At 38.5% G+C, this 26,050-nt stretch overlaps 1 protein-coding gene across 8 annotated transcripts in view; it reads left to right on the top strand.

The window, feature by feature from the left end:
• Nucleotides 1-26,050, top strand: part of TBC1D5 (TBC1 domain family member 5) — a 510,030-nt gene that overhangs the window by 448,487 nt on the left and 35,493 nt on the right. For all 8 annotated transcript variants that reach the window (XM_033133071.1, XM_033133070.1, XM_033133068.1 and 5 more), the window contains one exon: nucleotides 13,259-13,422. In XM_033133071.1, the coding sequence (XP_032988962.1) occupies nucleotides 13,259-13,422 (164 nt within the window). The remainder of the gene's footprint in view (nucleotides 1-13,258; nucleotides 13,423-26,050) is intronic.

Genomic DNA, 26,050 nt, shown 5'->3' on the forward strand with positions numbered 1-26,050 from the left:
TGTAAAATTTTAGATAAAATATGCTAGAGAAGGATTTCTCTATTAGTGGAAGCCCAGACTAACTTTAATAATCTTCTATTCAAATTCAGACAAAAGATAGAAGTAAAATTCATACATGTTTTCCTTAATTTAAAATATCCACATAATATAATCATGCTAGTAGTATTAAAATACTGTTCTAATAATGATGTGTCTTCATAATACCTGTGTTTTTTAAATAAATTAACAGAAAAGAATATATTGTGATCAGGCAATGAGTAGTGTGTTGATTTAACATCTTTAAAAAAAAGAAAAGAAAAGAACACCATTGCAATAGATGTGACCTTACTTCTATATAGAGGTCTGTGTTTCACAGGTACAGTTTCTGGCTGTTTTCTGGTAATTGAACCAGCTGACCTTTCAGGGCTTTTTCAGCTGGGGGATTCCATGAGGAGCTGATGTTAATTCTTCTTGGTGTCTGTTAAGTGATACAAAAGGGATGCAATAGCATGGAAATAGAAAAGGCAGATAATCTCCAAATGATTTCTCTTTAGCCTTGTCAGTTATTGCACTTCAGTAAATATTGATGTGATCATCTGACATGGTGAGAATCCGTAGGATTTAAGTTTGTTTCCTAAAAGTAAAATCTGAGCCCCCGGCCATCTCTTTAACCGGTGTTCTGGTACCCCAAAGTAGTGTGCTGACTTACTTACTTAGTTTTCTGCAGAGCAGATCTTTGGCTAAGGAAGGAGAAAGCCGAAGTCTGCGTTGCTTATCCTGACTTCTGCTTCTGTGCTGTTGCTCATTTCATTCCTTCCTGCCGACCACAGCCACATGCACAATTTTCTTTTAATAGAACCTTGAAGAGAAAGATTATATCATTTTGTTCAAACAACTTAGTTCTGCAACTTAGTTCTCATTCATTTATTCAACAAGTATTTATCACGGGCCTACTGTGTGCCAAGCTCTATTTTCATTGGCCCCTTGCTTTCCCTGCAGCTTTAGCAGGTGGCTTGGGCATCAGCCTGTGCCTTAGATGACCCAGGTAAGCCAACGCAGTCAGGAGCCCGCTCTGGATACCCTGCTCAGGCCTCCCCCTGCCTGCCTCGCGCTGACAGTCTGACAGGGAAGGCTCCAGCTGCTTTATGAGACCTGAGCCCAAATAAACAGCTTTCCGTCTGTGATGAAGATGCTTCGACAGTGACGAGGAGACCACGAGACCTGCCCTGATCTAGAGAAGTCCCTCTGTGTTTTCCTCAGCACACTTCCAGCAGAGTGTCAGAAAGCAAGGGGAAGCAAAATAGTTAGTTAGTGGTGGCAACCAAAATCTTTCTAACAATCTGTGCTTAACAGGATCAGTAATATTAGAAATTGGAGAACTTCATCAAAGGTGCCAAACCTTTTCTATTCCCGTAGGTAATATTTCAAGAGCAGATATACATTCATTTCAGGGAAATAAAACCATCATTTAGACTTTCCTAAATGTTTTTTCTTTTTCAAAGTATTGGAGGAAAGCCCGAGAAATGAAGTAAATATGAAAACTTTTCAGTGATGACTTTCGATTATAAATGTTGCCTTTTTTCCAGCTGCTCCCTCGGCAGCCGTGTGTGGCTTACATGTTCCTATGCTTAGAGCCAGTTAGCTGAAGTTTGCGCGAGATCGCTGAGAAGTGCAGCCATGTCAGAACAGCCCCACAGGAGAGGACTAGCGAACCTGTGACCCACAGCACTGCACAGTAAACTCCCTGCTCTCCATTCGGGTGTCACCCCTGCTCCTGTGATGGTTTGTGTCTCCTGACTAGTGAGCACATGCCGGCACCACCCTGAGCCCTCGCACACATTACCCACTTAGGGCCCAGCACGTGTGAAGCGGTGCCTCCCGTGCAGATGAGAACCAAGGCTCATGGAGGGTCAGACTTGTTCAGGGCCCGTAACTAGGTATCAGCTGAGCACACTCAAGCCTGTGTGTGTCTGACCCAGCACGGAATGGTTTGAGGAATTTTGCCCTGAAACATCTCCCAAATCGGCTACCACAGCCTGTAAATCCTTATAATGTCTTGCATGGACTAATACAGGAGACCCTGCATTCAGCCAGGCTCCTGTACTCCTCATGCTACTTTCCTGCTTAAAATCCGTAGTAACTCTCATCATCTACTGACGAGATAGAGACCCCTTCGCATGAGAACAAGGTGCTCTTCTTGATCTAACTGGCCCTGTTTTTAGAGCCTCACCTTCCCTCTTTTCTCCCCCCACCCCCACCCCCAGGACTGGGTAACCAAGAGGGAAAAGAAGTTGTTGTTTAGGATACCAGCAACTTTTAGAGAGAACTTATTTAATTCCTTCCTCCCCCTCTGGCCTCCCCCCGAAAACCATTGAAATAATTATCAAATGAAAAAGAAGCACTCTATTGGACCTAATCTTATTTTCCACTGGTATTGGTGTCGTTTTCAATTACATGTGGATGGCAAGAAGCTCTAAAGGATTTAATCAGTCTCTGATTGAGCTAAATGTTCTCCGCAGTCTGACTGCCTTGTAAATACTGTGATCTCTGCCAAAAAATGACCCTCCCCGAGCCACCACCACTAGTCCCCACTCTTCGGGTTTTAAGACTTAGCTCACACCTCTTAATTGCCTGAGACAGGCCTAGATACTTTCTCCTTTGTGCCCCCAGAATACGGTTGTTTATACTTCTGTGTTTGCTTTTATCACCTGGGATTGTAGGTTAGTTAGAGTATGTACAAGTCTGTATTTCCCTTGTACTGTTAATTTGGGAGCTTCGTAAGAGCTCCTGTTGTGGCCATCCCCGCATCTTCAGTGCTGGACAGAGTTCTGTAGGCGTTTCATTAGATCAGTCTCTCCTAGGGCTTGTTCCCTGCTGTTTGGTTAGGAATGAAAGACTATGTGCTTACCTGAAGTCGTTTAAGAATTGGTCTATATTTAGTATATTTAAGAATGCCTTAAATATAAAATAATTTTTAATTAATTGCCTTGGATCAGGATTTCTGAGAAATAAACTGTGAGACAAAGATTTATGGGTAGGAAGCTTTTGAGGGGCCATGCCCTCAAGATTAGCACCTGGAGCGTGAAAGAAGCATCACTTATAGTTGCTGCTGGGACCTCTGGGGCTGAGATGGCCCTCAGAGATGTGTACCTTGAGGCAAGGGGGCCAGCTTAATCTTCTGTCACCCCAAACCAGTCACTGGATTGTAGCTCATCCTCAGGGAAGGGGCATGACCCTGGGCAACGGAGCTCTCTGCAGTTGAAGGCTGTTTCCAGAAAGGAACTCATGGGAGCCATCAGCAACCAAAACCCAGCAGCTGGGTCCTACAGAGGACCCTGGTCAAGGCCCCTCAGCAGTATATTTCAGAATGTGCCTCTAAGAATAGGCTTTAGTTTTAGTGCAACAAAAGAAATGATTAATGTTGTTCCCATCAATTAAAAACTTTAAAAGGTTTATAGAGCTTCAGAACCACCGTGCAGTTCACAGGCTACAAACGTATTGAGAATACTGACTCCCCCAGGAGTGTCCAGGTGACACCTGGGTGCTAGAATGTCTCATTCGCTTATGAAAAGGGCAGGGAAGTCTGATAGTACTTTCTTTTGTTTCAAGGCAGCACTACTTTTGGTGCCTAGGCTTTTCTTACAGATCTCCAGAGGAAATATTCCAGCATCCCCTCTGGAAACATGTCTGGTAACTCCATTTTCTTAAGGTCTAAATGTTTGTGCTCCTAAAAGGCACAAAACTGTTAGTAAGCTGATTTCTGTAATTGAGGGGAAATACACTTTTGTAACAGGGTTTTTATGTGAGACATAAGCCACGGACTTTATTAACACTACCACTAATTTTGAATTTGATAATTCAGAGGTAAGCTCTGAAAGGTAGTATGCTAAGCAGAAAAATAGCTACAGAAGAAATTTATGGATATTTTTCCTCATGGGAACAAACTTCTTTTAAATTCATCCTGGACTGTATACTTATTCTCACACAATAAATAACTGGTAAGCTAATTCATTCAAGCAGGTATTCTAAAACTTTCTCCTGGATACAACATTACCTTATTTTGTTACGACAGTTACTTAAATATAACAGCCTACATGTTGTGAAAAACATTTGGAAATTTAGGCTGTTCATTGGCTTATACCTGTGCTGTCCAATATGGTATCCGTTAGCCACAGTTGGCTGCTGAGCACTTGAAATATATGCTATAAGTATAAAATATGCACTGGATTTTGAAGAATTGTTATGAATGAAAAATATCTCAATTTTGATTTTGATTACATATTGGAATGATAGTAGTTTGGACATAGTGGGTTAAATAAAATCAATTGTTAGAATTAATTTCACTTGTTAAATACGGATACTAGAAAATTAAAAACTATGTATGTGGCTCACATTATATTCCCATTGACAGTACTGATACATGTAGTCCTCTTCAGATATTCCAGATTGAACATGGGCAGACCTTTATTGTAGCCCTACTACATCCCACCCACTGTGCTAGCTTTTCCCAGTAGCTGAAGCTGGTAATGACAACAGTCCCAGCCTTGAGTGAAATTTGGCCTTTGTGAAACAAGCAGGAGCACCTGCAATGGAATACAAGAGGCCTATCAGCTTTCTGTTTGTAGGAAAAGCCATCTCAAAATCCATAAATATGTGAAAATTGGGTAGATGGGCCTAGTCCTTAAATCTGGTTTGTTTGTTTGTTTTTTCTTCTTTGCCATTTTGAATTCTTGGAGTCACTCTATGTGATACAGAAGTGAAATAATATGTGTCAGCATAGTCTTTAAGTTAGACAAAGCTTACGTTACTTGCTATATATATAAAACTCTTTGTCCTTGAGCAAGTTCATTAAACTCTACTAGCCTCAGTTTTCTTATACATAACTACCTCACAATGTAGTTAGGATCAAATGAGATAATATGTGTAAAGGTCCACAGGTCATATATGTCCATGGACTAACATTTTGCAAATATCACGTTGCTGTAGCGTATTTTAATTTTCTGATTTCTTCTTCTTTGGATTGACAGACTAGGGAGTTATATATATATTATAATTCAGGAAGATTAGAGAAAAATGAATAGTACACAGTTATAGTACAGAAGAAATCTAGAATCAAAGAAAAAATTTCCTGGTCTTATTATAATTGCATCATGGAAACTGATTTATAAAAACTGGGGTAGATTCTTAAGATTTTTTTTCTTCAGTAATATTATAATTTACTTTAAATGGAAAAATTTCCCAACAGGTTTGATAGAACTTTACTTATATATTGAAAATACCAGATAGATAGATAAATAGATAGCTAAGTAGATGGATGGATGGATGGATGGATGGATGGATGGATGGATGGATGGATAGAAAGAAAGAAAAAGGTACCTCATTTCAGAAGTAGTCAAGACAACTAAAATTTTATAAGATTTGATATATATATAACTGCTCACAACTATTTTTTTTTCATTTTGGGAGAAATGGACAAAAGCTGTAATAGACCACAGAATTCTAACTTTTTCTAGGACTATAATATAATATATATTATTCTAGCTGGCATTATTAGATTAAGTCAGGCTTTGAACTATAATGTCAAATATTGAGAGTCTAGAAATCATAGTAAAGTGTAATAAAGGAGTAATAAAGAGAATTTCCCATTTATTTAATAGTTCTGTAGGTCAGAAGTCTGATACAGATTTCACCAAGCTAAAACCAAGTTGTCAGGAGGCTCTCGGGGAGATTCGTTTGTGCTATTGGCAGAAATCAGTTTCTTGTGACTGTAGGATCACGGGCCTCATTTCTTTGCCAGCTGTCAGCTGACAGCCATTCTCAGCTTCTAGAGGATGTCACATTGGCTTGTGGACCCCTTCCTCCATCTTCAAAGCCAGCAATGTCAGGTCAAGTCCCTCTCCTGCTTCCACTGTGTTCTTTTTCTTCTTTAGTCACATCTCTGACTCATTTTTCTGCCTTCCCACTCCACTTTAAGGACTTACGTGTTTACATTAGCCCACCATGGTAACCTAGGATACTCTTCCATGCCCAGCTTCTTAACATTAAGCACACCTGCCAAGTCTCTTGCTGTGTGAGGTCACATACTCCGAGGAGCGGAGATTTAAGGACATGGGCATTGTTCTGCCTGCCTCTTGTACGGCTTTCCGGGGAAGATATGAATTATCAAGATTGACCAAACAGAAATAGAGAACCCTAAGAGTGAAATGAACGTAGAAAAAAATCCAAAAAACCATCATTGTAATGCCTTTAAAAAATAACCAGCACCAGAGAATTTTATAGATGGGTGATTCGAATTTTGAAGGAACAGATCGATTCAGTTGTATGAACTTAGAAAAAGATGAAAATATTTTCATTGCATTTTGTGAAAAAGCCATGTTCTTGCAAATAAGAATGCTTTGGCTTCTTAGATTTATCTTTTTTTTTTTTCCTATGGACATTTAAAAGCAATTTGAAACTCAAAGCTAACCAAACATTCCTTTTGTTTTAGCTCTATCTTCCACCACCCCAGGGCAATAAAAGCTACTTAAGGAGTCGAGTTCCAAGGAGCAATGAAAAAATAGTCATAAAAGGAAAAAGAAAAACCTAGGCTTATAATAAACACTTAAATCTTTTCCCACTACATCATCCTGGGGTAAGAAATGCCTTCCTAAGCAGAACCATAAATATAGAAGTCATAAAGGAAAATGTGGACACACACACACACACACACACACACACACACACACACACGGCTGAGTTCCTGAATTTAGGAGGCACTCCCTAAATCAGTTTTCAAAATAAAATAAGCAGAGAAAATTCACATAGGACCTTCAAATGACCTATATAAATAGGTTCAAAAATATTCAGCCTCTCTAGCTGCCAGGAAACTTGCCACTAATACAATGAATTTCTCCATTCATCAGACTAACCAAATAAAAAAATAGATGAATATATAAAGATATAATATACCATGTTGTAGTTACATTTATGGATAAATATACATACACACGTGTTTGCTAAAATCTTAGGAGAAAGCAATTTGGAATCATATGTAAATTTAAAATGCATGTACAGTTAGACATAGCAGTTCCCCATTTATATAAATTTACCTAATAGAAATAGCCAACTGTTTGTACCTAAAGACATACCTCTCTAGAGTTTTGTCATTTTGTTCATAAAGACAAAAAATTGGAAAATCCCAAATGTCTATTTAGGAATGCTACAAAAGTTTTTTTCTTCACGGCTATTAAAAAGAGTTAGGCAGACTTTTATATATGAGAAAGACAAATTTCTAAGACCAAATTCAATCCAAAAAGCAAGTCACAGAGGGAAGCATTTTTGGAATGACAGAGTTGGGACCTCTGAAAATCTGTTTCTCCATCAAGGCAACAATATCAGTGGCAGAGATGTCAAAATCAACTTTTTCAGAACTCTGGAAATTAATCAACGGATTGCAACAATTCAAGGAGTATCTATTCAAGAAAAAATGACTGGATCTCAATAAGAACAACATGTTTTGTAGCTTTTTAACTTGCCCTACTCCTCCCCACTCCTTCCCAGCTCTGCCATAGCCTTTGATAGCCAGCAACCTTACAACCACTGGAGGAAAAAGAATGGATTTGGAACACCCAATAAGTCCCATCCCCAGTAAATTGTAGCTATTTGACCTGTCCAGCAGCTCCCCAGAAAAACCGCATTCATAGGGCTTGTCTTTATTTGACCTTATTCAGAGCTCACTAAGGGAGAAACCCTATCCACAAGGCATTCATCAAAAATGTCAGTTGCAATTATTTAATATCACAACTGTCCAAGAAAGAAATGGAGTAAATAAGAGGCTAATCAAAAACTTACCCGAAAAATCAGAGGCTAGCAAACAACTTAAAAAGAAAATCTCAGGATTAAGGTGTCCATAGGGATTTTTGAAAAGCTCCAATGCGTTCCTGGGGTTCTAGAAGGCCACACACGTGCAGGATTGTGCACATGGCCAGGAAAGGCTTGAGAACGGTGTAGTCTCTCAACTCTGGATGAACTTGAGGCTCTCCACAGACAGGAATGAAAGCTGAAACAGAGTTGTGTACTACCTGTTGGAGCATTGAAGTCATGCCCCAACATACACCCAGAGCTCTCAGCAGAGGCTGAGAGACTTATTTCAAGGCATTTAAGGAAAGGAAATCTCCTAACTGACCACTAAGCTAACCAGAGACTTCAGTGGCCAGACACCACAAAGAATATAGACTTAACAAAATGAGTTTAGAGAAGTCAATAAAAAGCAAACAACAAGGGAAACAAACCCAGTGGACAGGATGGGATCTAATTTCCAGAGCTGCCACATTATTTTATTAAAATGTCCAGTTTTTAATAAAAGTTCTGAGATGTACAAAGAAACAGGAAAGTGGAAAGCATGGCTTGTATACAGGAAACAAAAACAGTCAATACAAACTGGCTCTGAGGAAGCTGAGACACTAGACCTACTAAAGACTTTAAATCAGCTATGATAAATACCTTCAAAAAGCTAAAGGAAACTGTGTCTAAAGAACCAGAGGAATGTGTGAAATCCATGTCTCACCAAATGGAGATTATCAGTAAAGAGATAGGAATTTTTTTTTTTAAAGATCCAAATAGATTTCTGAAAATTGAAAAGTACAATAACTAGAATTTAAAAATCACTACAGAGGATCAACAACAGATTTAAGTTGACAGAAAAGTCAGAACTTGAAGATATATCAATTGATATTATCCAGTCTTAAAAACAGAAAAGCAAGAGAATGAAGAAAAATGAACAGAATCTCAAAGATTTGCAGAATACGATCAAGCATAACTTGCAGATGATGGGAGTCAAGAAGGAGAGAAGAGACAAACAGGGGCAAAAGGAATATTTGAAGAAATGCTAGCTGAAATAGTCCACAGTTTTATGAAAAACAGTATATACCCAAGAAGCTCAGTTAACTCCAAGCAGGATAAGCTCAGAGGCATCCACAACGTAGACACAGCATAGTCAAACTGTTAAAAGCCAACAACAAAGAAAGAATCTTGAAAGCACCAAGAGAAAACAACTCAAGGTATCTAAGGGAACCTCAATAACATTAATAGCTGACTTCTCATCAAAACTATAGAGGCCAGAAGGCAAGAGGATGGTATATGCAAAGTAACTTATTTTAGAAAAGACTGTCAATCAATAATCCTATATCTAGTAAAGCTGTCTTTCAAAAAAGAAGGAAAAAGTAAGACAATCACAGATTAACAAAAACAGAGTTCACTGCTAGCAAATCTGCCCTACAAGGCATAGTAAAGGGAGTCCTTCAGGCTGAAATGAAAGGACACTAGAATTAATTCAAATCCACACAAAGAAAAAGAGCACTGAGAACGGTAACTACATAAGTAAATATAAAAGACAGCATAAATGTATTTTGCTTATATTATTAAAATAACAGTGCTATCCAAATTGATGTACATATTCATCACAGTCTCTATCAGACTCCTACATGTCTTTTTGGGAGAAATTGATAAATTTCTAAATTTCTAAAATTCATATGGAAATGCAAAGCATTTCCTGAATAGCCAAAACAATGTTGGAAGAAAATAAAATTTGAGAATTCGCACTCCTTAGTTTCAAAATTACTGTATAGCTACAGAATCAAGACTGTGATACTGGCATAAAGATAGCATGTGTCAATGGAATAGAGTTGAGAGCATAGTAATAAACTCTTACGTTTATGGTAAATTAATTTTAAACAAGGGTGCCAAGAACATTCAATGTGGAAAGAATAGTCTTTTCTTTAATAGTACTGGGAAAATTGGAACTCCGCATGCAAAAGAATGAAGTTGAATTACTTTCTCATGCTATATAAAAAAATTAGCTCAGAATACACTCTAGACTTAAATGCAAGTATTACAACTATAACACTCTTAAAAGTAAACACAGGAGTAAATCTTTCCGACAATGGCTTCTTAGATACCAACAGATACCAAGGCAAATCCATAGAGATAGAAAGTAGGTGTATGATTATGAGGAGCGGGGGTAGTAGGAGTAACTGCTATTGGGCACAAGGTTTCTTTTCTTGGTGACAAAAATGTTCTAAAATTAGATGGTAGTGGTTGAGAAACACTAAAGAAAAAGTAGGTAAATGGGATTTCATCAAAATTAAAAACTTTTGGCTTCAAAAGATACTATTAAGAAATTGAAATGGCAATGCAGAGGATGGGAGAGTTTTCTGCAAATCACATATCTGAAAAAGGACTTGTACCCAGAATGTATGAAAATTTCCTATGACTCAACAATAAGTAACCCAGTGTTAAAAAAGATTTGAATAGACACTTCTCCAAAGAAGATAAACAAATGTCTAATAAGCACATGAAAAGATGTTCCACATCATTAATCATTTGCTTTGGGAAAATGCAAATAAAAATCACAATCAGATACTACTTAACATTCACTATGACCAGTAATAAGTATTGACAAGGGTATGGGAAAATTGGAGCTCTCATACAATGCTGATAGAAATATAAAATGGTGTAGCCACTTTCAAAAACAGTTTGGCAGTTTCTCAAAATGTTAAACACAGACTTAACCATATTGACCCAGCAATGTCACTTCTAGGTATTAATTCGAGAAAAATGAAAATGTGTGACCACATAAAATTTTATGCACAAGTGTTCATCGCAGCATTATTCATAATAGCCAAAAAATGGATACAAGCTAAATGTCCATCAGCTGATGAGTGGGTAAATAAAATATGGTGTTACCATACAATAAAATATTATTTGGCAATATAAAGGAATGAAGTACAGATACATGCTTCAGCATGAATGAACCTTGAAAACATGGTGCCAACTGAAGAACTAGTCACAAAAGATCACGTATTGTATCATTCCATTTGCATGTCATGTCCAGAAAAGGCAAATCCTTAGAGAGAAAGTAGGTTCATGATTAGGAGGACGGGGGTATTGGGAGTAACTGCTAATGGGCGCAAGGTTTCTTTTCTTGGTGACAAAAATGTTCTACAATTAGATGGTAGTGCTTGAGAAACACTATGAAGATACTAGAAAACACTGAATTATACAGCTTTAACGAGAGAATTTCATGGTATATGAGTTATATCTCAATAAAGCTATCTTTAATAAAGCAATTGTCACATTTAATCTATTTACAAGTGAGACTATATTTACTTAGCAGTGGTTTAATTTTAAAAGGAGAAAATACTAGGTGGTTCCTGAGGTCTTTTCCAGTCCCAACATACTAGGGCCCTCTACCATTGAGATCTTCTAGGCCCAGGGACCTAGTCTCCCCTCTCCTTTCCTAAGCTCAGGCGCACTTCTATCCCCCAGGGCTCAGCAACAATATCATTGAGTGTAGGTGGGGACAGAGTTAGAAGTACAAAAGGGTTATTGGGGAATAACACCTGTGAAAGGAAATGAGAAGGAAATAGAACTTGGAAGGGGCATGTCATCAGACCTAGATGCAGACCTCACAAAAAGCTCTGCACAGTCAACAAGAAACTCTGCAGCCAAGATGTCCTATTAGAAGCGTCCTGTGTTGGGTGAAAATGGGCAGGCCCTTTACTGCCTTTCAGTTGCCGGGAGTTAAATGTGGAAACTGACTTGATCAAAAATAACAACTTTCTTGAGATACAATTCATAGACCATAAAGTTCACCTCTTTGAGTGTATACCTCAGTGGTTTTTTAGTTTTTACGTTCACAGAGAATGCTCATCTGTCACCGCTATCTAACATTAGAACATTTGGAGTTAAACTCGACTCCTCTCTTTCTCTCATCGCCCGAATATACTCATCAGTACATCTAGTCAGTTTTGTCCAAAATCAGATCACTTATCACCACCAAATTATGGTCATTCTGCTTACTTGGAGTTTGCAGTGGCAAAAATTGATTTCCCTGCTTTTGTTTTTCCCTCTCCCAGCCCTAATTCTGTTCTCAACATAGTAGCCAGAGTGATCCTTTAAAAAGTAAGTCAAATCGTGGCACTTCTCTGCTCAAGCCTTTAGTGTGGCTTCCAGTGGCTTCCCATCTCAGAGTAAAAGCAACCAAAATTGTCTGCAAGCCCTCCTGCTCTGATCCCCTCGGACCTCCTGTCCCACTGCTCTCCCCATCATTCTTAGCTTTAGCCACACGGTCCACCTTGCTGTTCCTCAAAAAACACAAAGGTCCTGCTTGGGGCCTTTGTACTTCCTGTTCCTTCATTTTATCTGCAAAACTGGTATTTCACCTTCTGCAAGTTTTTGCTCAAAAGTCAGTGCACCTCACTGCTTAGTGACACCTTCCCTGACCATGCTATTTAAAGTGGCAACACCTTCTTCTGACACTCACATTCCCCTTTCCTGCTTTGTTTGTCTCCACAGTTCTTACTACTGTTTGGAATCATGTACGTTTTACTAATGTACTTGTCTGCCCCCTCCACACACACACTAGAAAAAATAAAATCCTTGAAGGATGGGACTTTTCATGGTTTTGGTTTCCAGCTATCTCCCTGCGCAGCTAAGTGTGTGGCACTTACTGGACCTTCAGGCACAAGTGGTTGAATGAATGTATGCATACACCCCAGGCTCTCTTACTAGGTCCATAAGTGCCCCCAACACTCTTATGGGACTGACCGCATTGTATCAGTGAGACCTGCAGCATCTGGCTGCAGCTAATTCTGTGTACCTGTCTTCTACACCTCGCTGCCCTCTCACAGGACTTGTTACAGCCCTTGCTCCTGTCGACAGGGGCTGTACGGCTCCAAAACCTGTCAGTGAAAGAAGGCATTGCTGGGGATCCAGCTGCTCCCATTCTATTACGGGGACCAGTCGAGAAAGAGGCCCTGTGAGCCAGAACCTTGTCCCATTTCCAGATACTTCTAGGGGTTGCCATCTATCGTTCTGCAATTAAGGAAAAGGAAAGAGACTCTTTTGAAAAACTGGCGAAGGATTTCAATTTTTTAATATTAATGTAATGTGCAGTGTAATAATTTTCAGTTTCTGTTATTAAGGATGGTTCCATTACTAAGGGTCCAGTCTTTTAATCGATGATGTCTAAAAATTGGAGTTTTTAGTTGTTTTATATGGGTGTGACACTTAGACTATTGTAGTATAAAGTACATGTAGAAAACTCCAGCAGTACTTCATTGTTTTACAAAATTGGCAGCTATTCTAATACTTACAAATGCATGCATTTTAATACTCCACAGTGCCTGTCATGTTGACAGTGAGAACAAAGAAATATAATTGATCATTTATTAAAAGCAGTAAGTTCAGTAGCTTAGTAAGAGTCTGGGGTTTCATTGTTGCAACTTAATTTTTCTTACAGGACAAAGTTCTAAAAACATCAGTTCATCTCCCAGCACTGAGAGTTTGCCTGGAGGAAGAGAATTCACTGGCTCCCCACCTTCATCTGCTACTAAAAAGGATTCCTTTTTTAGCAACATCTCCCGTTCCCGCTCACACAGCAAAACTATGGGAAGAAAAGAATCCGTAAGTGTTTAAGAATGGTTTTCTTTTTATCTTCCGTTTTCCTCTAGAGCGATTCATTTCTTAAAGCTTCTTATAAAACTCTTAAAATTTTTACAGACTGAATTTACAGACTAAAATGACTTCTTGATCAACAATAATTTCATTCAATTTTTAAGGAATATAATGCTGTGGTCTCTATTACACTGAAGGATAAAAAAGCATCAATTTAAAATAAGTTGAATCCCAAATCTCAGTCCGTTTTTCCTCCACAAATTCCTTGTGTCAAAGCCTGTGTTTTTTCCTAAAATGTAGCAAATAACATTATACAAATAATAGATTAAGACACTTGAAACAAACCAAACTGTTTTTTGTTTTAAGTATTTCTTGAAAATTAAAAATAATTATTTTACCCCTTGTTTTTAAAAGTTATACAAGTTACATTTAAATTATGGCATATTGGTAATTGTTCTCTAAGATCTTTTATATCATTACTCAAAAGAACACATCTAAAGCATATCAACTACTTTAAAAACCTGGTTGTGTCTGAAATTTTTTTAAGCCAACTTCAGAAGAAATAAAACATTTAGCCACATTTTATAGCTAATTTAGTACCTAATATTCTACTATGAAGAATTTGTCGTCCCACTGTAAAAGGATGCAAATTTAAGGTATTACAGAAAAGGCTCTAGCTGTTGCTGAAATAGTCCTAAATTTAAAAAAAAAAAAAAAAAAAAAAAAGTAAAACCTTTGAGGGATAGTTATTTACGGTACATGGAATAGATATCAGCATGATATCTATTTGTATGACAGTCTGACCTTGGGCAAGACACTCAGCTTCCTGGTGCTTCAACTACCACATGCAAATTGAACAACAGACTTTGCTCTCTGAAGGTTTGCAACATACTCTCTCGGGGTCCCTTTCAATGTGTAGGAACTGTGATTCTCTAATTTGTAGAAGAGCAGAATGGAACTTTCATTTAAAGATGGCAGCATTAATGCAGGCAGTTATCTCTGCTCCCTCCTAAACTCTACTCCAGGGACAGTCAGAGTAGTTAAAGATAAACCCTCGAGGAATAAGAAAACAGGGGAGAAGACAACAGCAACATATTTTTGTTACTTGGAAAGCAGATGTTATGTGCTAACTAACTTAGCAGCCTAAGAAAGCTGAACACCAAGGCAGCAGTAGGGAAAAACCAGGAAGCCGTTTGATTTAAGCTGTAAAATCCTCTAGAAGCTCAGGAGCTGGAGATGGGGTGAAGGTGGGACTGAAGACATGAGACTTGGTCAGAAGTCTCTTCAAAAAGCAATTAGATTCCCGTCCCCACTCTGGCAAAGACCGGAGGTTTAATTCTCTGGAAAGTATAAAACAGAATGTCTCTGAACTGAGAGAGGTCAGGCACATTCAGGTATGGAGCTACCCAACTGAAAAAGGGATGATGAATATATTCCACTGCTGAATTTGAGATCCCCAGGCCTCACTCCATTTGCTTCCCAGAATACCAGTACATACGAGGTCTGACAATTAAGTTCGCAAACTTTTTACAACAACGTTGCTAACTTTTTTTGATATCAGAGGGATTATTCATTATGAATTTGTACTAGCTGGACAGTTGACCAAGTTTACTATTTGGAAGTGCTGAAAAGGCTGCGTGAAAAAGTTAGACAACCTGAAACGTTTCACCAACAATTCATGGCTCTTGCATCATGACAATGCATCAGCTCACACGGCACTGTCTGTGGGGGAGTTTTTAAGCAGCAAAAGAATAACTGTATTGGATCGCCCTCCCTACTCACCTGATCTGGCCCCCACTGACTTCTTTCTTTACCCAAAAGTAAAGGAAATACTGAAATTTTGGTGACATTCAGGACATCAAGGGTAATACGATGACAGCTCTGATGGCCATTCCAGAAAGAGTTCTAAAATTGCTTTGAAGAGTGGATTAGGTGCTGTCATCGGTGCATAGCTTCCCAAGGGGAGGACTTGGAAGGTGACTGTGGTGATATTAAGCAATGAAGTATGTAACACTTTTTCTAGGATGAGTTCACGAACTTAATTGTCCAACCTCGTATCCATCCAGGCAGGAAGAATTTTCTCTAAGTAAAAGTCAAAAAAACCCAACAACAACAACAAAAAAAACCCACGCAAGCATACTGACCTTAGGGGTTCTCCAAGGAGACAGTTTACGTTACAGTGAACCCAGCCATCACAGGCCCATCCAACCACAGAGCTTTCACTTAACTTTTAGTTCACACTATTTTATATGAGTAAGACAGCCAGGGATCACCAGATACTTAAGGAGACCATCTGATAGTGAAAGACAGACAAAAGTAAATAGAGAAAAGTATGTCCCATCAGGACATGTCATTTATGTCCTGATGTTTGCATGTAAATACGTGGTGCACAATAATTAAGCAATAATAACTCAAGTTGAGCTCTGGACATGTTATTTACCTGTGGTTAGAAAATAGCAACTAATGATATTAGCATAAATTACCTTACTTTAAAAATATCATTCTTTTGAAATTCATTTTCTGAGTGGCTCTTTAGGTAAAAACTATTTTAACATCAATATGATAAAACGCTATTTAAAGAAAAGAAAATAAAAACTGAGGAAACGAGTCTATCAGGAGAAAAATGCTTCAGAAAAAATATTCAGAAAACAGCAACAACCAGAAACTATTAGAAATTAAAGTATGATATCTAAAATGTCAAATTCAACAGAAGGGTTGAAAGATAAAATTGAAGAAAATAGAATACGGACAGAAATGGAAGATAAGATAGAAAAGTATAAGAAAATTAGAGAACCAACCCAGGAGATTCAAAATCTAAAAAATAGGAGTTCCAGAAAGAAAACAGAGAGAATGAAAGGAAGGAAATAGTCAAATTTTTAATTCAGTAAAGTTTTCCACTAATAAGAGACTGAATTTTCAGATTAAAAAGTCCATAGAATGTCCCACACAAGTAAATACAAACAGACATACAGATGTATGACTGAAAAAGTTCAGAACTCTGGGAACAAAGAAATATCCAACAAACTTGTAGAATTGGAGGAAAAGAAAGATTTCTAAGAAAGGATCAAGAATTAGCATGGCTACAAATGCCCCATAGCAACACCAGCAAACAAGACAATGGAGGAATGCCTTCAGAGTTCTGAGAGAAAATGACTTCCGATCTAGATTCAGCACCTAATAGTATTATGATATATAATAATCTGAAAAAATCAAGAAGTAGCCACATTCAGACATTCAAGATTCAAAAAATGTGTTCATATGCACCCATACGCAGAAGTCACTGGAGGATAGTCTCTACAAAAATAAGGACATACACTAAGGATGAGGAATACATGAGAACAAGTAAATAGATTATCCAGAGCAAGACAAAAATATTCCCCAGAATGATAAGGTAGGGAGATCCCAAGACTACATATAACACAGCTATTTAGCAGGTCCAGAGAAGCAGCCAACCCAGCTTGGAGCAAGTTAGATAGAAGATTCCAGAAAGTTTTCTCCTAAAAGATGAAATTGTAAGAATCACTAATATTATGAACGAATTGAGAAATTTATACAATTAGAAGTGAATTTGGGTTTCAATTAGTGATAACTTTAGAAAAACTAAGCCAGTAAAACACAGGACAATCGGTAACCCCAAAGGAAAACAAAGTAGTTACAGGAAAAGAAAGAAAGGTTATGATAAACCTTGTAAGTGAGCCATGACTGTAATTTACATAGACGTTATAATGTAAGCCTATTGACTGTTAATCTAATCAAAACTGTGATACAATTCATTTGAGAAGATGGGTGTGGGAACTGTGTGTTTGTGTGCAGAGGAGAGGAGTGAGCAGGTGGTGGTGGTCATTACAGCTAAATCCTCATCTTCCACAGTGGAACATTGTGTCTAATACTCTAGAAAAATCAAGAAGCAGCAATATAAACTAGAGCTATAGAGATACAAAAGAATAGGTAAAAGAATTGAAAGTGATTACTGCTGGAAAGCAGGAAGTGGAGGGTGGGGCTGTGTGAAATGTTTTTCATAACAAGCCTTGTAGAACCATTTGACTCTTCAAAGTGTTACATATAAAACTTAGATTAAAAATAATAACTGAAAATTACAATAAAAATAGAATATATTGGCATAATAAATTAGAAGGGGAGATGCCTGCCTGTACAAAGAACATTTCTATGAAGAAACAGAATAAGGAATAACAAATGAGAAAGGCATATGGAGAGATGTTTCATTTGCATTCTATCATATTTTGGTGGCATATGGATTAGAGTACAACACCAATTAATTACTTTTCTTCATGGTGATGCTGTAACTTGAAACTGAGAAGCTGAGCAAAAATAGAAATAGAGTAAATCTAACCTTCTACATAGACCTGATGTGAACCAAGAAACAACGACAAATTATTATTCAAAATTATTTCCTTTTCAAGAGAAAACCCATGGTTTTCCGAATAATAGGTTAGCTTATTTTATGAGATAGTGTATTGTTGTCAATGGTCTTCACCAAATAATCCCAGTTTTCCCCCATTCTAGACACTTAATAGAATTGTACCTCCTTGTCCCCTGAGCTCTAGCACAGCCATGTGACTAGGTCTGTCCAGTGAGTTGTGAGTGGTAGTAATATTGTGTAATGTTACTGCAAGATCCTCCACAGCTCTCACTTTACCAGAGCCCAGCTACCCACCCATGGTAGATGTGAAGTATGAGTGAGAAATAAACCTTTATTGACTTAAGGTGAGAGTGTCACTTATCACGACATAGCAATGCACTGCTGGAAAGTGTTCAGGGCCGTAGTTGGGAATCATTCTCCCATGGGAACCGCTTGCCACCACCCGAGTGGTACCAGTGGCAGCAGAGCCTGTGACTGGGCATCTATCATCCCTGGGCCATCTTTGCTTTCATTTCCAGCCCGATTTGGTGTGATACAGCAAGATAGTCCATGTCCTCCAGAAAGTTCAAGATAGTTCATTAACATCATCATCAGTTTTTCACACAAGCTAGTGGCCAAAATTGAAGCCAAGACATCTCTTGCTTTGGGTCCCCAGTACCTTAAACAATGACGATGTATCTTTCAGATTTCAAGACTCGGTTAATCTTTTAAAAGCCCAGGGTTAAATTGTTGATGTCAATTAACAAAAGGATAAAATAGCAGTTGAAAAGAGACATTAAAACAAAGATAATCTAGTAGTAGTTATCAATCTAAGTGTGGCTAAATCTGCTTATAATGTGTCTAATCATTGAGAAATGATTTTCAAAATCGATATAGATGGGACATACTCTGGGGAAGTGTTATATATTAGGTCTCAGAACTTATTTCCTCTCAGTATTGCCTTTTTATGTATCAAATAAAGCCTTTTTGTGATCCACAGGCTATCTTTAGATGAAATTGCATCATCATGAAATTTATTCCTGTTAATGCCCCTGATTTAGCCATATAGTAGGGATGTACAACTCAGCTGAGTCTTTAAAGAGGTAATTAATTAAGCCTTCTGCCATGTATTTATAAAAGACATCATTACACTTCTTTTCTGAAATGTGAACAAACTAATAGGAAGTTTTAAAAATTGACCTTCCTTCATTATCATTACTTGTACTGTTTTGAGGGTTGGTATTTACTCATGATGACAATTTTCCCTCTGCTTTATTTCCCAGAAAAGCCTTTAGGACTCACCTATTTCAAACCCAGGTTTAATCAAGCTTTGACTTTTTTTAATCTTAAAGGGAAAATTCAAAATTTTTATGCTTTTCATTTTTCTCATGCTTTATTTTGCATGATAATGTAAATGATATCCAATACTTAGTTTTCTAGAAATCTATTTTAGTTGGTCATTTATCTGACTATAAGTCAAAAAAATAATAATTTTTACTTGTTTTAGTAATATTAGTCATGTTTGCAATTACTGCCAAATCATTTTTGAAGAATATCTTTGCTAAATTTAAAGAGTAGGGGAAATCCTGAATATAAGAAAAACTCTAAAATTGATTTATCTATATGAATAAGTTCTAATATTTAAGCACATCAGCCAATTAAAAAGGTTTTTTGTTTTTTTTTAATGTTCCTGATGAACTGCAAGACGTTTTGCTAAGCTTTGTGATAATTACATACCAATCTCTAGAGAGCTAAACTTATCCATGGTTCAGAATCCTCTCTAAACCACAGGAAATCAAAATTGTCTGAGCTGGAAATCCCTACATAAGACAGGATGTGTAATGAGGTAAAAACCACCTTCTGGCTCAGAGCACCCCGGGTGCTCATCCTGTGTCTTTGTGACCCCTGCAGGCAATTATCATGCCCTTTGGCAGTTTGAACATATACCGTGATCATACTAACAGAATTAATTTTTGTAATATTCATTGATCTATTCCAGGGGTGTCCAAACTGCAGCCCACGGGCCAACTGCGGCCCGCAATCCATTTTTAATTGGCCCGCAGCAAATTCCAAAAGCATATTTAGTTTACTTAAGTAAACCAGGTGAGGCAATACGTACTTTACCTCGAGTGAGTGGCCCGGCTCTTTGTGTATTTTACCGCTTATGGCCCTTGGTGCAAAACGTTGAAAAACGTTTGGACACCCCTGATCTATTCTTTATCATGACAGAATAACTATAAGTGTCAAATGAATGAAAACAAATTTGAAAACAGATTCATACTTACTTCTGGCAGTATGGACAACCTGAACATCACCTCATCTATTTTAGGTCATGTTCTAGAAATTGGAATTTAAGACATATATGTATAAGCAATATAAGAGAGCAGTCCCAGTGGGGTTGTTTACAGTGAAATTGGAGGAGGGGGAAACACATCAAACGTTAAGTAATAATTAAGCTAAATAAAAATATCTCATCAGCATGGGAGGCAACATATGGTTAAACGTCATATAAGCAGTAAAGACAACAAGTAATATGGGTTAGAAGATAAACCACCATGGGCTGTGTTGGTCTAGATAAACTTCATAGGAGAGATCAGACTTGAACCACAAACATATTTCTTCTTTCATTGAATGCAGCCATGGTTTTCCCTCACGTACATACAACAACTTCATAGGACAGATTAGTGGATGTGCATATTGAGTAAGCAATCAACAATGGCTGCTGTGAGTATTCTCTTCTCCTTCACTTCCTCTGGCAGAACATAAAATAGTTTGGGTTAAATCAAGTTGCTTTTGGTAAAAAATAAGAGAAATTATTATCTCAAATGAGAAAATGTGTTGCTTATTATTTCAAATAACAAGTGTCCCGAAATAGGCAGGTCTAGAGCTGGATAATTCATCTCTTCATTGAGAGGATGGCCATTCTGCCATCCTCAGTGTATTGTCTTTGTCTTCAGCTCACTTCCATTGTGTTCTCAAGAGGGCTGCCACAGAGCCAGGTATATATCCTGTCATTACCACCCTCCCCCCCCCCACACACACACACACACACTCTCACTCCCACACAACATCTTCTAGAGAAGTCTATTTGGACATTCCCCAGCAGGCTTTCCCTTCCATCGCATTGGTTGGCAAGAATTAAATCCCAGGCCTACTCCCAAACCAATCTCTGGTAAGAGGAAAGGTTTACAGAAGTCCATGACAATGTGGATGTTTAGGCAGCTTGAGTTAGATTGGTAGTTGGAAGAGAGAAATTGAGCAGTGGCACTCCCAGTAGTTACCTGATTTTCTCTTCAGTCAATGATGTATACTTCCTAAGAACACAAAATATGTGGAAAGCATTAATTATAATGAATTTCCTTATGGGCTTCTGTATGATATTGAAGCCCAGTATCTAGAGTTTATCTAATTCTAGGATTTTTTCAATTCATAAATACATACTTATAAATTGTTTTTAATTTTATTGGGGAATATTGGGGGACAGTGTGTTTCTCCAGGGCCCATCGGGCCCATCAGCTCCAAGTCATTGTCCTTCAATCTAGTTGTGGAGGGCGCAGCTCAGCTCCAAGTCCAGTCGCCATTTTCAGTCTTCAGTTGCAGGAGGTGCAGCCCAGCATCCCATGTGGGAATTGAACTGCCAACCTTGTCGTTAAGAGCTCGCGCTCTAACCGACTGACCACCTCTATTTATAATCTTTCATTTAATCAATAATTTTAATGATAACTGCATTAAAATATAGTGCCATGTAACATATGAATAGATATAAAATGAATTTAGACATCAGCAGTTTTTCTAGCTTCTTTTAAGTCTCATGATAGGAATTTTAATCTAAGGCTAAATTGAACTCAAGTATTTGAAAGATGACATTTAGTCAGTCACTCAATGTTCTGTGAAACTTGTTCACAAACATTTGTCAGTGCATCAGCTCAAGGTCAGGGGAGGTGGACTGTATATCTTTGTAGGAATGTTCCTTCCTCCTACCTCCATCTTTTTGCCTCACTCAGTTCACCTAATTCCATTGTGAAGAAATGTGAACATCAAAGGGAGCATCATAAAGAGCTGTTTTGACAGTCTGTGCATGACATTTTAATTTAGCTTTTGTAAACAGGTTTTATAACCAACATTTTAACATCTTTATGCTTCAGTAAATTAATTTTTAACCAAAAGATATGAGGACCCTATGAAGGCAGAACGACAGGAAATGGAGTTCTGAACCTTGACTGGAATGCCCTTCCCCCATGCTGGGCCTTCTTCTTCCCTAATTTGTCTTCATGTCCATCATCTCCATAAAATACAAAGATGCCAGACTGTACCCATGCTGAAAACTGCCCAGGAGGCATACACAGCGGTATGGGGAGAGCTCGAGTGAAGCAATTAGAAATATTTAGAATCCCTGGCCAGAAATTCCTGTGGGTTTGAATCATGCTAAATTAAATGTGGCATGGATAGCACTTGCTTCCTTCCAATGACCTTTCTTGAAACTTGCCATTTATTTAGTCTTGCAGTGCCACATTGCCTTGGGGACAGTAAGCTGTGCCTCAGCGGGCACATGTGCAGGTCCGGGAAGGAAGGGAGGGCTTTGAGTTGCCCCGTGCAGGTGGAGGTCAGTCAAGGCCAGAGCCTAAACTGTGGAGGCTCTTAGGTTCTTCTCTTTTCCCCTCAATGGCAGCACCAGTTTCCATCCCCACACAGCATCGTCCTGCTTTTAAATCTTCTCTTCCTAGCTTCCCATCATTTATTCTTTACAACACCTCTGTTAACTTTTCCAGGAAGCTGTATTTTTAATCCACTTGCTTCTAATTCTAGAAAGAATGGCTTTGCTCTTGTCACAGGAATTCTGGGCCTATCGAACGAAGAGGGAGATCCGTATCACACGAGTGGCCGTTGCCTTGTCTTGAAACCTTAGGCTCAGGAACTCCTTTTTGGTTGTTCCTCATGCGGTGCCCAGAGGGTCAGTCGGAGGCTTGGGCACATTTACCACTCTTCTCTTTCCCTGAATCCTGCTGTTTCCCCTCCGGTTTTCTGCTCCAGATGCCCATGTATCAGGAATTCATACACATGGAAGTACGGTAGGTGGCAAACCCCAGGAATCTCAGACCTGGAGCATGGGAGTAAAGGGCAGCGTTGCCAGGCATTTAGTGGTGCAGTTTGTTTGTGCACTTCTCACAAGAGCCCTGCTGAAACGCAGCCCTGTGCTCTGTTCACTCAGCTGCAGGCCCAGGTCTGGGGCTAGGCTTGCCTGGAGATGGGGCATTTTTTCCTCTGCATAAAGGTAATAACCATTCCCCAAGTCCTGCACCACAAGGAGGTGACTTTTCCTAATCAAATTAAAAACATGTTATAGGTTGCTAAAGGCCCAGGAGGGAACTGTAATTGTTGGGAAAATTCAGGACCTTTCTATCTTGTGGCGGTAATGCTAAAATTAAAAAAAAGTGGATGGTACCAGAAAACCATGTTAGCATTGACATGAAGAACTAGTAACATGAGAAAAGAAAAATAACAAAATGTATTTGACCATAGGAATAATACTCAGCATGATGATTTTCCCAGAATTCACCCCTGATGCTTTACTAAGCCTCCTAGTAATCTTGTCCATCATCACAAATTCGTCTGAATGACTCCATTTTAAGTTGTATTTGATGACACTGCTATGGCTGGTTCACATAAGCTTGACCTCGGTCTGTGCTGTTTGTCTGCCTATGAAGTACAGTCGGTCAGGAGCAACTTTCTAAAATACATGAAGAAACAACCACCAAGATCCTTCTCAGGCCTGACATCACGATGTAGCTGAAGGATTTTAAAAGCCTTGAATATATGGATCTACAAAAGATAACGTAATCAAATTTACAAACTTCCTTTTTGTTTAGATGATGGCAAAGCCCACCCACCGTCCTCTCCCCTCAGAATTGTTGCCAGCTTAGGACAGTTCTGTTGATAGCTTCAGCGTTGCCAGTCAAAACATCATTCCCCAGTGCTGCGGAGGTCAATAGGTAGAAACTTGAACAGCAGTAACTCGAAAGCGTGATGCTGGTAGTAAGCCATGAAGACATCGGCTTTATGTGAAATCCCAGGATGTTGTGGGCTACATTTGAAAACGAGAGAAAAGAACAAAAACGTTTCAACTGGAAAAGCAGTTAGGAAAGGGGACACTTCCCCGATCCCTGCCCCCACCATTTATTCATAGACCCCTGACGAGACTTTGATTCCTGCCTTTCTTGGTCATGTTTTGCAATTATTTTCTCACCTTTGATGTTCTTATTGTTCTGCTTTAAAGTTTCCTTTCTTTCTCATTTCGCTTCTTTGATGAACTCTTAAAGATGGCCTGATTTTAGTAAATAAACCCTTTCCAAACATACCTATTCCCGCAACACAAAGGGCCTTTCAGACCAGCACCTGGGATCACTTTCAGGTGATCACGCTGACCTCTTGGTCATCATCACCGTAATTCTTGGAAACCACCCCAAAGTTAGGACAGAATTGTAAGGAAGACTGTGAAAATTTGCAACATTTTCCTGAATTCTTCCATATGTCCATTCAGATATCTCAAGGGTTTCATTAACAAGGAAAGGTAAAGAACTCGCAAATGATATCACTAACCTGTCCCACATACTTACACACCCACTCCTACATAGTCTAAAGCTGAAGAGGCCTCATGCAGAATGATGCCCGCATTCTATTTAGATACATAGTCACAAATGCTGCCAGATTGCTTCATTTTCAGAATGTTCTCAGTCGAGATGCTAGGCAATCTTTGGGGTTTGAAACGTATTTGTATACTCCAAATGCGTCTCTTATTCATCATGATATAAAGATATATATAGAGATATATAGATACATATATCTATACCTATATATATATTCCATAAAATATCAAAAATAATACTTTTGAAAATGAAATTGAAGAAAATAAGAATGAAACCAGCAAGGTGCTACTATGTGATCATGGTAACGTTTATGGAAATCTTAAATTGGTCTCTCGACAACAAACATTAATATCCTCCAGCTGGGCAGAGATAAAACTCTTGTCTATATATTGCCCAGGATAAATGAGGTGTTGGGTTTTTTTCCTTAATGTCTATAGTCAAAGTTACCCATTGTTAGTCTCTATTATGACCAGATTCCTTTTTTGACACCCTTGATGAAGGTCTTCAGAACTAGGTTTGAAGGTAAGATAAATAAGACAGGCACAAGATCAATAAGCAAGCTGAATTCTTTTGCAAGGAATTGAGATTTAAATTTCTGAGATAGACCAATTCAATGTAAAGACCATTTAAATGCTGGACCTTGCATTTCATTCCAAAGACTATCATTTTTTTAGGACTTTTTAAGCTGAACATAACAGAAATTCTGACTCAAACTGATTCAAATAATAAGTTATTCATTCAAATTACGTCCAAAGGACTTCTCATCCACAGCTGCTGATTAGAATTACCAGAGAGCTTAAAAAATACCAGTAGCAGAAGAACTGAATCAGAATCTCTGAGGTGGGGCCTGAGCCATGGTAATTGTTAAAAACTTCTCAAGTTATTCAAATGTGTCATCAAGGCTTGGAACCAGTCATTTAGAAACTGGTCAGTGTCTTCAAAGACCCAAGTTCTGTCCGCCTCTCTGCCCTGCCCAGAACAGGCTCTTCCCCGGGTTAGAAGTGAGACAGCTACAGCCATTCTAGGTACCATACCTATTCACCAACATCCAGAGGACCAAGACAGACCATGTCTTTCTGGAGCATTGTCATAGCGTTGCGCAGTTAAATTTGAATATCAAGTAAATGAGGAATAATTTTTTAGTATAAGTGTGTCTCATACATGGCATGGGAAATACACTAAAAAAAATATTTGTCCATGGCCTGAAATTCAAAGTTAACTGTATGTCCTGTTTTTGTTTGTTAAATCTGGCAACTATGTCTTAAGAACCTTTGTTCTTTGGTTTTTCCAAGAACCAGCCACCTTCCCCTTATGTCTCATTGGCCAGAATTCCTGCAGCCATCCCTACAAAGGTAACGAGGTTCCCCTTAAATCCATCAGGCCCAGCCCCAGCCGCACAGCTCTGGTTTAGGTCAGCTTCCCCTTGAGAGGAAGTTCATGGCAGGGCCCTTTCAGGAAGGAAGACAAGAAGGAACGCAGGAGCAGCAGCACTGCCCCCTACAGAGAATGATGCCATGGCCTCCAGACTAAAGCTTTTCTGCCAACTATCACCTTTGTGGAAAAATGTATGCATTTGATTGCCATGAATGTGTTCGTCTTCAAAAGAATGGTGGTTGTCAGCACAGTTAGTCCT

This window comes from Rhinolophus ferrumequinum, chromosome 17 (genome assembly GCF_004115265.2).
Source record: "Rhinolophus ferrumequinum isolate MPI-CBG mRhiFer1 chromosome 17, mRhiFer1_v1.p, whole genome shotgun sequence".
NCBI lineage: Eukaryota > Metazoa > Chordata > Mammalia > Chiroptera > Rhinolophidae > Rhinolophus > Rhinolophus ferrumequinum.